At 36.5% G+C, this 14,322-nt stretch overlaps 1 protein-coding gene across 1 annotated transcript; it reads left to right on the forward strand.

Annotated features, from left to right (window-relative positions):
- The first annotated feature begins 217 nt into the window (after positions 1–217).
- LOC145058307 (Hyp O-arabinosyltransferase-like protein) lies at positions 218–2,691 on the forward strand. Its single transcript, XM_079006230.1, has 8 exons — positions 218–775; positions 1,235–1,302; positions 1,391–1,592; positions 1,671–1,768; positions 1,862–1,931; positions 2,025–2,096; positions 2,193–2,306; positions 2,399–2,691. Exons 1-8 carry the CDS (start codon positions 371–373, stop codon positions 2,456–2,458), a joined length of 1,089 nt encoding a protein of 362 aa, XP_078862356.1. The 5' UTR covers positions 218–370; the 3' UTR covers positions 2,459–2,691.
- Positions 2,692–14,322: the final 11,631 nt, after the last annotated feature.

The raw sequence follows: 14,322 nt of genomic DNA on the forward strand, positions 1-14,322 counted from the left end.
ATTTTATTAAAATGAAGACATTATCTTCGTTGGATTATATAAAATAAAAATAATTGTAGTTTTTTTAAATCAAATCTTATTGAAATTAATAATTAAAGGAGGGTTGTTTTTTTTTTAGATCGAATCTTATTGAAATAAATAAAAATAATTGAAGGAGGGTTGAATTTCAAAAAAAGGCCATTTTTATATTCTTCAACTACTCGCGCATACAGCCATGGATTACAACCAAAACCCATACGACTTTGTTCTTCATCTTCTTCCCCCTTTCACCCACTTCTCTCCTTCCAAAAACCCAAAATCTCCCATCAAAATCCCCAATTCCTACATGTAGGAAACGCAATCACGATTCAAACCAATTGAATCTTGCAACATGGGTTGTGGGAATTTCTTCTTCACTCTCACAATAACGTTTTCAGTAGCTCTAATCACATACAACATCATCATTTCAGCCAATGCTCCACTCAGGCAAGAACTCCCAGGCTCATCACAAGGGGTTCTCTCTGTTGACCCGATAATCAAGATGCCGGGGAATAGAAAGTCAGCTTTGGCCGATAAGAAGAGGATGTTTCATACTGCAGTTACTGCATCTGATTCTGTTTATAACACATGGCAGACTAGGATCATGTACTATTGGTTTAAGAAGATGAAGGAAAACGGCGGAGTGAATTGCGAAATGGGCGGATTTACGAGGATCTTACATTCTGGAAAAGCCGATCAGTTCATGGATGAGATCCCGACTTTTGTTGCTCAGCCACTTCCAGCTGGAACAGATCAGGTATAATTGTCGTAAATATCGTATGCGTATCGTTCAATTCAAGTAATTCATTCATTTTCGTGCTCATTTTACCTAGGAAATTAGGTTTATCCATCCATGGAAGTCCAATTTTGACTTGTAAAGTCAAAATTGACATGAATGTTTAGCTTCGAGAAACTTCCGATACCTACATTGACAATTAATCAAAATTCTGTTACAAAGAAAGACATATTTCTGTGTAAAAACCCAATATCCTGAATCTAAATGTAATCTAAACATCAATTTAAATTAGGGAAATTCTGCCAATTTTGAACTTCACAATCAAAATGGAACTTTCTACTTTGAGAGATTTAGAGTAATTAATATTTGTGTATGCTTAGATATAGAGAAACCCACAAGTTCATTTGAAGTAAATATTAATGGCTACTACTCAACTACCCTGATTTTGATTTTCACTGATAAAATTTTGGTATATTTCAGGGTTATATAGTCCTCAATCGACCATGGGCATTTGTGCAATGGCTACAACAAGTCGACATTAAAGAAGAGTAAGCGAAAACATAAATTCATTTTGTACATTTATAAAAATCCAAATCTTGAATATTTATTTATTTTTTAAAAAAAAAATTTATGCAGCTATATATTAATGTCAGAGCCAGATCATGTTATTGTAAAACCAATACCAAATTTATCCAAAAATGGGCTTGGAGCAGCTTTTCCTTTTTTCTACATTGAGCCTAAAAAATACGAGCCAATTCTTAGAAAATTCTACCCAGAAGAAAAAGGGCCAATTACCAATATTGACCCTATAGGAAATTCACCTGTTATCGTTGGAAAGGTACATAAATTTCAATTATATAATAATCATTTGCAAATTTAAAATTTTGTTTAATTATTTATCTTGTTTTGAAATTAGGAATCTCTTAAAAAGATAGCTCCCACATGGATGAATGTGTCTTTGGCCATGAAAAAAGACCCTGAAGCTGATAAGGCTTTCGGTTGGGTTCTTGAAATGTAATTTAATTATTTACACTTAGTTTAATGTATTTATAAATATTTTATGATTTTAAACTTTTTAAAATTAAAAATAATGATTTTTATACATAGGTATGCTTATGCTGTTTCATCTGCTTTGCATGATGTTGGAAACATCTTACATAAAGACTTCATGCTTCAGGTTTGTTTATTTTTGGAAAATTACCAAAAAACCATTATATTTTTTGTTCATGAATAATAATATTTTTTTATTTTTCCCTTGTGTATGCATTAGCCACCATGGGATACAGAAATTGGGGAGAAGTTTATTATTCACTACACGTATGGATGTGATTATGATATGAAGGTATTAATTGTAGTGTACATAAAAAAACCAATAATAAATAATAATTTTTTATTTTAACTTGAGAAAAAAAGTTGATAAGTATGTTGCTATTTATAGGGTAAATTGACATATGGAAAAATTGGAGAGTGGAGATTTGATAAAAGATCATTTGACACAATCTACCCTCCAAAAAACCTTCCACTTCCTCCACCTGGTGTCCCTGAAAGTGTGGTAAGCTTTTTTTTTTTTTAAATTACAAATTCATCACCATATTATTATTTTATTTTACTTTCTGAAATTTTCTTAATTTATAAATATTGAAGGTTACACTTGTGAAAATGGTGAATGAGGCAACGGAGAACATCCCAAACTGGGGAGCTTAAATACAAGATATGATATTAGGGGATATTTTTCGGGTTTAACATATAGAGGAATTATGTTATATTTTTTCTTATTTTATTCAAAGTGATGAAAAATAGGACATTGATGAAGGTATTATTACAGTTTAAGCAGTTTAAGAGAGGGGTTGGATTTGGTTCGTGTATTTTCTTCTTCTTGTTGTGCATAAATTGAATTGGTACAGGAATTGCAATTGAGGTGAAAATGGCTTCTTTTAGTGTTCTTAGGGAGACACATAGTCTTATATGAAATTATGATATTTTGGGATTTAATTTGGTATTTATTTGTGAAGTTGTGTGTTAATGAGTAACTGTCATGACACTTTAAGATGAAAACTTCATGATGTGAAAGTTAAGGCATGTTGGAAATTTGAAATTACATTCCTGTTTTGTGCTTGAAGCCTTAATTGTGATGAAAGTAAAATATTGGTGATTTGTGTAAAACAAGAAATTATATAGGGAGTAATGCGAGTTAAAATCTAGCCATTTGGGGTAATACTTAGATTAAAAACAAGTTTTGTGGCTAATATGTGAGAGAGATGATAGGGATGAATGATTTGTGAATTCTTGATTATGATTTACAGAGGATTACACCGCCTTATATAGGCATGAGGTACAAAAGAAAAGAAATAATCCTCCGCCTTATATAGGCATGAGGTACAAAAGAAAAGAAATTATAGGAGATAAGTGAGGAAAGTAAATAAGTATCTTTTGACAATACAAATTGAGTAAATATTTGAATTTAAACTATGTTTAAGTGTTGTCTATAACACGCCCCTGTAAGATGGAGGCTCCATTGAAGATGCCAATCTTGGATCGAGTATGTAGAAACGAGGTTTGACTAAGTGGCTTGGTCAACAAGTTAGCAAGCTGGTCTTTTGAGTTTACATGTAGGACCCATAATAGATTTTGGGAGATCTGTTCACGAACAAAGTGATAATGGAGGGTTTGGTAGATTTTCCATAAAAAGAAACATTTTAACTAAGGAAATTTTATAAAGATAAAAGGGTACGATGCGTACAATCAACCGAGCTCAAGTAAATCTTCCCAAAATACCCATACATGTTATATGTTTTACACCATGATGTGAGGATTGCATTCTAGATTAGAGGCTAAGGATCTGCTCAGAATTGCATGATAGAATGCTAGGAGAGATGTCTTTATGTGCCTATTATATGAATTTATAGATTCACATGCTAGTATCAAATAAGTTATTTGATAGGGTAGCTTGTATAGGTTATGTTCTGATTTGAATTGTTTGATGCTCGAATGCTGCGTGCTTTGTGCTTTAGTAAACTTTATTAGTGCCAACTAAATAGTGGATGAATGTGTGGATTACATATTATTGAGATTAGATAATTTTAGAAGGATAGGTTTAACTCTATTGCGCAGCTCTTGTTTGAGTCCCATCGTTGTAGTGTAGGACCTTTCATTCGAAGAATTATCTAGTATCGATAGTATGTAATCGTATTCATGTGGTAGTTATATGGTATTAGTGGGAGTTCCTTCTGCAACTGATATCAGAGAGTGGTGAGGAAGGGAACCCTAGGAGTTCCTGGGATATGTATTGGTGCGTAGGACACCTTATAGTATAAGAAGAGTATTAGTGTAACATCCCAAAATTCAAGACCAAAAATTTCATTTTTAATTAAGTTATTATAAAATCAATAATATAAAAACATTCATAGTGTCATCCCATAACAAAACCAGTGTGTCAATAATCAAAACATGTCATCATAAAACAACATCAGAGTATAATCCCAAAGATCTCATGTGCTGAAAACATAGTGTGATGTGCTGCAATCATGCCGACTCCTTTCCTTTTGAAGAAGAAGTACTTGAAACCAAAACTGAAAATCATAAGCACGAAGCTTAGTGAGTTCCCCCATCATACCACATAACTACATATTGCCAGGCATATCTAGGTGTCTGACCTACCCTGCTGAGTATACCTGGGTGTTCAACCTACCCATGTCAGACATACCAGGGTGTCCGACCTACCCCTGTCAGGCACACCGGGGTGCCCGACCTACCCATGTCATGCATATCTGGGTGCCCGACCTACCCTTCGGTCTATTTCAACAGGTTAGGGGGTCTATTTCACCCTTACCCCTACCACATAACATCATATCATAACATACTCATATTGTTAGGCATATCTGGGTGCCCGACCTACCCTCCGGTTTATTCCAACTGGCTACGGGGTCTATTTCACCCCTACCACTATCACATAATATCATAACATACTGGCACATAATCATAACAGATAGTGGCATACCAAATAATGATCATGAAGACAATCATCTAACTACAACTCCTACTAGTGGGTAGGGATGTCAAAAACCCCTGTGGGAACCCGCTCCCGCGGGACCCCGATACCTTACGAGACTAATTTTTTTAAAAAATGGGAGCGGGAGCGGGAGCGGGGGCTGATTTAAACCCCGTTTATTTTCGGGACCAGGATCGAGAGTCGGTATTTCTGTCCCATACTCCCGTGGGTTCCCCGATTATACATTTATATAAAATATATATATTCAATATAAAATACATGTATAAAATAGATTTTCTAATTTTAGGTTTAGTGTAGGTTTCACTTTCCCGTTTTCCAATTAATGGATGTTGAAGATGTAGCGAATTGATCATATATTTTTTGACATGTAAGTATTTTATATTTGTAATGTTGGATTTGTTGTATTTTATATTTTTAAGATTGTTGAAATTGTCGTTTTGTAATGTAGGATTTTTAATTTTTTACTTTCTAAAAGATTAGGTTTTAAGATTTTAAAGTTATTAAAAATAGTTTTTTTAGTCTAAAACAATGCAGCTTTTTAGCAAAAAAAAATTGAATTTTAAGCCTATAAACCGGGGGAACCGGGGAACGGGGGCAGGACCGTGTGCGATGGAGGTAACGGGGGGGGGGGGGGGGGGACCGGGGGCAAGGGCAACAACTGATTTCGGGAGCGGGGCGGGGGCAGCTATTTCCGCTCCCGTTTGGTCTCGTTGATATCCCTACTAGTGGGCCGAAATTGGTGCCTTAGACCCACTGCTACCGGGAAGGTAACTCACCTCACACTGCTGAAGTCCCGCGGACAAAACTCTAGCTGCTGGATGACAGATTCCCGAATTGTTAACATCAAAACAACACCCAATTAATAATTGGGATCCAATACATAACCATAAGTCCATTCTTGGGGTAAAAGACTACTTTACCCCCAACCTAGCTTGATTCAAGCCCTAGGCCCAAACTCACACACCAAAGGCCCAAAAGTCAAACAATAAACCAAAGCCCAACATATGGCCCAATTTTCCAAATTGGGCCCAAACCTCTACATGGTCTTACCTTAAGGCCCAACCATTTACTCTAGTCCTAACACTTGGCATTCTGATGGTCCAATATCTCATAATCATCAAGGCCTAATTATGGCCCATCTATGGCCCAATTTTCCAAATTAGGCCCAAGCCTTTCCAATAGGCCTTATCATAAAGCCCAATAATTTCCTTAGTCCATGACCCTGTTCCTAATTGGCCCACGAAGGCCCATAACAACTTAGTCCAAGAAATGGCCCAACAAGAACCCAAACCTAATTAGGGGTTTTCACATAAAATGATGAGTAAGGTTAAGTGTTCTTGCTTAACCCATTAAGGACTTAATCCATTAAGTCCATCACTCTACTAGGTCAACCATACAATGTGGTCGTGATTAATTCATAATTCCAATCCAGTGGTCCAAGCATGCGGGTCCCGACAATTCCAAATTAATATATCCAAAATTAGGGTTTTCTAAACCCTAATTAGGGTTTCCAACCCAGTCACGTTCCAATTGGTCCATTTGTTAAGTTTTTAGGTTAATTAATGTTAATTAAGTTGGGCACCATCCACTACCACCTCGGGTAGTGGTGGTCAACGGCGGCTCACAGTAGTAGCCACCACCTTGTGGTGGTGTTGATGGATTTCCTTGATTATTCCGACCAAAATACAATTATACAACATAATATCCAAATGAACACACACACAAAATAACACACATACACACAATCAGCTACCCTTATGGCGGCAGGCGGTGGTTGGAGGTGACAGCCACCACCTCATGGTGGTGGTGATGGCTTTTCTTCGGTTTTCTAGCTACCCATCACACACTCTCAACATACACAACCGACATCAACATCATACACATCTACATATGCTAATACGAGCGAAACCAACCACATGGTGGTGTGCAGCGGTCGGAGAACATATGTCAAGGCGAAAGAGCCGCATGGTGGCGACGAAAAGTAGTCGCTCGGGACGGCAGTAGCGATGGACATAGCACCGATGAAACGGAGAAGAATGTAGAAGAAGAAGAAGAAAAAAATACGGTGGGGAGGTGGCAGTTACAAGACGCATTCAATTGGTCTCCCTATGACCACAACGTCGACTCAAATACTCGTATTCGCCGGCCATGAGATCAGCGGCGGTGAAGCTCGGCGGTCCATGCGGTTGCACACAACGTCACCGAGAGCAGGGGCTGTTGTGGTGGTGTCCGACGACGAGGTTGTAGGTGGTATGGTGGTGGCGGCTAGATAGTAGTATCCTAGGGTTAGGATTTGGAGGTGACAACCTTAATACGGGAAAGAAAGATCACCGGGTTCAAGTCCCGTGCCATTACCAAACTTTCGTTGTTTTTAACGAGTTTAGTCCCTCCTCCACTAAACCTTTTCAACTTAGGTCCAGAATTTACCTTTTAGCCTCTACCTCTAAAAATCCTTCCATAATAAGTCCAAGAAAGTTACCAATCATACCCTAACTTCTGAAATCCTTTTCAAATTAAATCCATACTTTACCAAACAACACTCAACCTTCAAAATTATTTACAAACTTGTTCGGAAATTACACTCTTAACCCCCAAAGTCCAAATTATATCATTTAACCCCCGAAACCAACGCCTTGCTAAATTATTCCGAATTTAGGGCTACTATTCATTTATTAATTTTATCTATTTATTTATTTAATAAACGGGATATTACAATTAGATGGGGAGGAGTGACTTGGAAGAGTTGAGGTAGTCCTTGAGGAGGGTATAAATAGGTGTGGAAGGTAGTATTGGGACCATACTACTGGAAGCATATGATTTATATCTGAGACCAGGAAGACCACGATGAACCTAGGAAGATCAAGAGTTTGAACCTCTTTGTGTGTGTACTGATTGTCTATGTGTTATGTTTCAGTATGGTGATGACACGCGGTAGAGCAGGAGGTTAGGGATCTGGATCTGGTTCGGGGACGGGCACCGAACCAATTGATGAGGGTTTACGAGAGTTCATTGCTTCTGAGATTACTAGAGGCATCCTCTATGCAACCCCGGTGATGTTTGGGTCGATCAAGGAGGGTATCATCAAGCTAAGGGAGGACCGCCTTCGGATTCTTAGGGCTAACCTGGCCACTAGCCAGTCTGGGGGCCGTACTCTCTCCTTCAAGGATTTCAGGGGATGTGGGGTGCTAGATTTCTTTGGGGTGAAGGTCCCTTTTACTGCCAGGCGTTGGCTAGCAGATATCGAGTGTGCCCATATGACGAGCTTTTGCCCAGAGGATTCGAAGGTTAGATTCACTGCATGGTGTATGACGGAGCAAGCTCGGGTTGGTGGGAGGAGGTTGGCTATACTCTGGGAGCCCCAACCATTGAGTCCATGACTTGGTCGGATTTTGTGACCTGATTCAGAGCAGATTTTGGACCAGTTGTTAAGGTGCAACAGTTAGTGAGGGAGTTTTTGGATATGCGACAGATGATCGAGACCGTGGCGGAGATCACCGCCAATTTTCGAGAGAGAGCTCTATTGGTACCCCAGTATGCCGCAGATGAGGAGATGCGGAAGACTTGTGTGACAACTGCCAAATCTGGATCAAACAAAGTGAACAAGTCAAGCAAGTCAACTCAACTAGTATTAAGAATTTAGGATAAATACTATGTTCCTAATGTACAACTTACAGATATTAATACAGAGTGCATCGCTTTTCATCAATTATTGAATTAAAATCCTATTTAAGATTAACAACGCGAAATTCGGTAATTCAAGTATATATTATTTTGGCGAAAATAATATTCATAACACAATGTGCTAATATCTTTGATGATATTCAGGTTTTTATAATAATTTGAATTTTTATGATTTAAAATTTAGTAATTATACATTATTTTACAACACTTTTTATAAAATACTAGAAAAGTGACCCATGCATTGCATGGGTGAAATGATTTAGAGTTAAGAAGGAGTTTTCTTGTCCACGGTATTCACAAAATATTTCCTTTGAAACAATTCAGAAAGAGTTTCAAGAAAGTATCTCTCGCCTGTTCATCTTTCTTTCATGTTGTACTTCGTTTCTAACAATCACAGAAGTGCATACGACATGGATCGAATTGGATGCCTACAATCCTCAATCCCAACAGTCTTACCGTTTTTCATCAGAAAAATTAATGAAAGCCAAAAATAATTATGCACTATTAGAACAAAAAAATTAAAGTAAGCATTTTTTAGTATTTTCATGGGACTAAATCATAATAAACTCCTTTTGAGTTAAGGGGTTCAACCCATGATGCATGAAATTTAATTTGTATTCTAGGTGATAATTAATAACAGAAAATACAGACTAATAAAATAAATTTATGACCGCTTGTTCTCTTTTTGGTCTTATGTCCATATATTCAGTCATGAAGACTTTCCATATGAATGGTTAGCCATTTCTATGCCAATACATAGTCATTACGTCTTGTAAAAAAGAAAAAAAAATGAATAAAATGAGTGAAAAAGGAAATAAGAAAGTAAAGAACCAAATCAATAAAGTTGATAATGGAGAAAAAAAAGGAATTGCTCAAAGGGGTAGTGAATTGTTGTGCTTCCGACTGACAATTACAGCAAATGAAAATATATGCATCAATTATATAGCATATTTACCTGATAGACATAAAAAGGTTATAGTAATTTTCAAAGGGTAAAAATGCTTACAGGAGGGATATTGGGCTGGGAACTGCCATGGATACTACAGTCAAATACCTATGAATTTAAGTTTCTACGGAGACATTAATTTGGCTTAAGAAGGGGCAAAAAAGGAAATTCGCAGAATTTCTTGGTTGATAAAAGATCCAAACACCAAACAAACCCTTTCTACTTGAGTAAAATATTTAAAAACACAAAAAAAATCCAATCATGAATATTATTGAAATTGTAAAAAGACAAATATACCCACCCGAAAAATGGCAAAAACATACAAAAAAAAAAAACTAACGATTATACATTATACTATAAAATCTAAATAACTGACAGTAATATAAATTTACTCTTGCCAATCAAATTTAAAATCCAAAAACATACCCATCTTTTCATCCTTGTTTAAAGCATCTTTGTGACCATATTTTTGATTGGATTGAATCAGGTTTGCATTGGAATCTCTAGAAATAGTCTCGTCTAAAGACCCCTTATTACTAAATTGGGTATTTTGTAAGTCCATCTGATTTTGAGATCTGGAAGACAATCAAACAGATGAAATCTCACTCTTTTCAAATAAACTTGAAGATTCATCTGCTGAAACATATGATATGTTCAGAGAATTAAGTTTTTTCATCAAGAATTTTAGCATCTTTTCTGCTTTATTTCTTGATTTGATCTTCATTTGCAAGTGCTTCTCGAGCTCAATCACCTGCAATATTTAATATTTAGGATTCACAAAACTCAAATCAAATCAAAGTAAACAATGCATGTAAAGAAATCTAACCTCAAACCCATTATTGAAGCACACAAAAACACATTTGAGTGTGAAAAAAAGATTGAAACATAGAATAAGAGTGAAAAAAGAAAACCTTTTTGTCAATTTATTCAGATCCATCTGTTAACAGCCTTGGAAGCTACTCTTTCAGCAAGCAATCTGCCTCTTAAACACTCCATAATTCTCAAACCTTCATCTTTTTACATCCTTTTGTCACTGAAATCAAAAACCCACATCAGATTTTAATTATATAAAAGGTGATAGAGAGAGTATAGAGAGAAAGAAAGGGATGCACCTCCATTTTTCTGTGAAGGTGTCATTGAGAAAGAGAAGGACGCACCTCCATTTTTCTGTGAAGGTGTCATTAGCCATCATTTATTCTTGCTTCCTGTTTTTACTTTTCGACCTTTTTTTTTGAGGATTTTTCTCAAAATTTCACAACAGAAAATCTACCGATGTAATTTGGGTAGACCGATGGAATCAACACGTGTTACACTCCGAAACCGTTGGCGGAAACATTCCGGGGCGGAGGACGTCATGTATAGCATCACAACCAATGAATAACAGCAATCATAGCAACACAACCATTACAGTGAATATTTGAATAAAAACGTTTACATCTGTTTGAAACTCAGTTTAAAATACATCCAATAGTTTTGCAAGATAAAACTTAAAAACTCTAAATGATTCGGTTCCTCGAAAATCCAGCAAGTACCTGTCTACTGATTTCCTGGGAATACAAGCAGTTTGAAAAATATCAGCATAAAGCTGGTGAGTTCATAAGCAGTAATTTGTAATGAAAACTTATTGATGAGCGAGGCGAAATGATTTTGTGGTTTCAAGAAAATTTGATATTTTCTTTAGTGAAAAACGTAGTGTGATCGATTTCGTATACAACCATGAATGTTCATTTCTGAAAATCGTATAGATATGCAAAATACTACTTCATGTGACTAGCTAAAACTAATCATGAAGTATACGTATTTAAATATAAAACCGTATCATAAATGATTCGGTTTTGAAAACCCTGGCTCAACCAGTATGCATAATGTGTTTAGTTCTATTTGGTATAAATAAAACTACTGAAGAAAACCAGGTTGGTAAACTATCGGTGATTTATACATAATATGAGTCGTATAACCATGCTTGATATGACTAGTGACCTTTCCAACGTTCTTCAGGCGTTGATGTTAAATGACATTTGTACATCTCAGGCGTGCCCGCCTAACTGTAGCTAGCAGTTCAGATGTGGGATTGTCAGTCCCGAATAGATCTATTCACAAACCTCACGCTCTCCCTCCAGGAGACTCTGGTTATACAGTGGTAGGATTTATCCCTGTACACCTAAGGGTACAGTAGTGAAGTAGCGCCTCACAGTATCGTACAATCTAGTTTACATGTAATGCAGTAGCGTTCTACCGTAGTGAAAATCTGAATGTATACCGCGTATAGTGATAAGTTACAATTATGAAAATCATGATAAAACGGTGATATAAACTGTAAACGGTTTCTGTTCCAGTGCATATGTTTAGTAGAGAAGTTTCTATGCTTGATAAGTTTTTTAGAGAAATCCCAAACTATACCGATTATAGTTTGCATGTATAACGTAGTGAATAGCGTATCCGTAAAAAAACTATGCAATTTTAGTGAAAACGTCTCTTATGCTCAGCATAGTACAAAAGGGATATAAAGTATGAAATTTGCATAAGTTTTATGTATATTCCTGAAAACATTTATGTTTAGCTTATAAGAAAACATTTATGTTTAGCTTGTATTCCCCCCCCCCCCCCCCTGAAAACCTTAATAATGCGGAAAAATGTAGGGGTATGAACTCACTGTTGTTGTGTGGAGTGGTTGACTAAAAAGAAGGTTCCCGAGTTTTTGCACGCGACACTTACCGAACTCCTATTATCAAATAAATACGTATATGTATCTAAATTAGTGATTTTGATAAATAAAGTGTCGGAAAACACTTGCATTTGGGTGAGGAATGTTACCGAGACTTGCTTGAATCGAAGGAATGAGTTTACTGCCTTAGAACACGAGTTTACGGTTTCAAAACACGAGTTTACAGTTTTTGCAGATGGCCGAGTTTACGGCCGTGAACTCAAGAACGGAGTTTACGGTCTTTGAAGCCCGGACCGTAAACTCGGAAAACGAGGTTTGGATGCTTACTTCAATGCGAGGAGTGATTCCAGACGTTCCAAAGTGACTCCAAACGTGGTTTCTCGATGATTTCCGAAGTTTGAAGGCGTTTTGAGTGTTTACGGTTAAGGTTCTTAGAGAGAGGAGGAGAGAGTGCGGCCAGAAAACATCCCAATGAAGTCGGAGACATCGTATTTATAGGGTGAAAGTGGGGTCCATTCGTGCTAGACCGTAAACAGGTTTACAGTCGTAAACTAGTTTACGGTCGTAAACGAGTTTACGGCCGTAAACACGTTTACGGTCGTAATCCCATTTAGACCAAAAATGTTGATTTTTCGAGATATTCGGGTTTCCACGCGATTTTTGGTTCCGACTTGCAAATATTTTAATTAAATATAACTAGATTATTTTTATTAAACCAAAGTGTTTCACGGAAAAGTTAACGAATTCGAAATTTTATTAATGCAAAACGCGTGACGGAAACGGAAAGAGTTTCGGGTTGTTACAACATGTGTGTTTCCATTTGGGCCCATCTCCAGGTCAACCATCACCACTTCCGGCCACCTAGCCATCAGGGCCACATCTGTCGCCGATTGCACCGTCTTCAACAATCCATGCCTCTTACATGATACACCTCTTCTCCTTCTTCTGTTTGTGTATGTTTAATGCCAATCATACCAAGTAAGAACCAGCGTAAGCACAACATCAATCTAATGATCTAATCTACATTTATCATTGTGATTGTGAGCAGGAGAAAGATTTAATCAAAGAAATGGAAGAAATCGTACAACAGGTAAATCAATTACGCTTGGAAATTGAAATAGGTTTGTGTTTTGTTTGGAAATATGGTTATATGCATTGGAAATTGGAAATATAAAAGAAGGACAAAGTTAATGTCTTCTTGCTTTGCTGCATACAGTTTGTGTTTGGAGTGCGGTATGTTGGAAAATAACACATTACTATTTTTTTTAAGACTTAGTACATGTTAGGTATATTTATATTCTATACCATAATGTTTGCCATAATGACATATCAAGTCTTGGGCTTTAATGTTTATAGTATGACGGATATGACAACTGTCCATAATTTAAGGGGCTATAATTGTGTGGTTCCAATCACTAGCGGAGCTAGACGGTGCGTTGGGGGAACTACAACATCCCCAAAAAATTGTTTTATGTATATAAAAAAAATTATTTGTAAACATGTTCTATATTATTGTACCCCCAACTTAAGATATTGTGCCATGTTTTTTAATGTTCGGGATATGATAACTACATAGAATATATATTGATAATGTTTGTACCCCCAAGGGTAATTGATTTAAAAATCTAAACCTCTTAAAATGCTTAAAACGCTTGACGTGAAAGTTGAAAATCAACTTGTCCAGAAATTATAAACATTAGATATAAGTGTCATATATTATGGTGGGCATACAAAACTTGGAAACGACCCTGATCCTTCTTTGAATTTTGCAAAGATCATGGGCTAATTAACCAATACCCCATGTCGTGTACTCCTCATTAAAGAATGTTGTAGTGAAGAGGATTAGAAACATAATGGACATGGTGGAAAATATGCTTGCGAACACCACGTTGCCCTAATTTTGGACCTAGGCATTAAAAACGACAATCCACATCTTAAACAAAGTTCATTTAAAGTTTGTTCATAAAATTCCTTTTGAGTTTTTTACATGAAGAATACAAGCTTTAGGTATTTAAGGGTATGGATGTACGGCCGAAACAAAAATCTACAATCCTGAATCACATAAACTCAACATGAAAACTGTAAGTTGTTTCTTCGTTAGGCATCCTAACGGCGTTAAAGGTTACCGACTTTTTGTTCTGTCAGATAGTACCTTAATTCTAGAAATGGAGCATGTAGGATTTCTTATGAACGCCAAAATCAGTGGGAGTGGTTTATTGAGGGATTTTGACCTTCAAGAATCTTCAATTATAATTTAGGTGCCCATT

The sequence above is a fragment of the Lactuca serriola genome, chromosome 6 (assembly GCF_051521515.1).
Source record: "Lactuca serriola cultivar US96UC23 chromosome 6, Lser_US96UC23_V15, whole genome shotgun sequence".
NCBI classification, from domain to species: domain Eukaryota; kingdom Viridiplantae; phylum Streptophyta; class Magnoliopsida; order Asterales; family Asteraceae; genus Lactuca; species Lactuca serriola.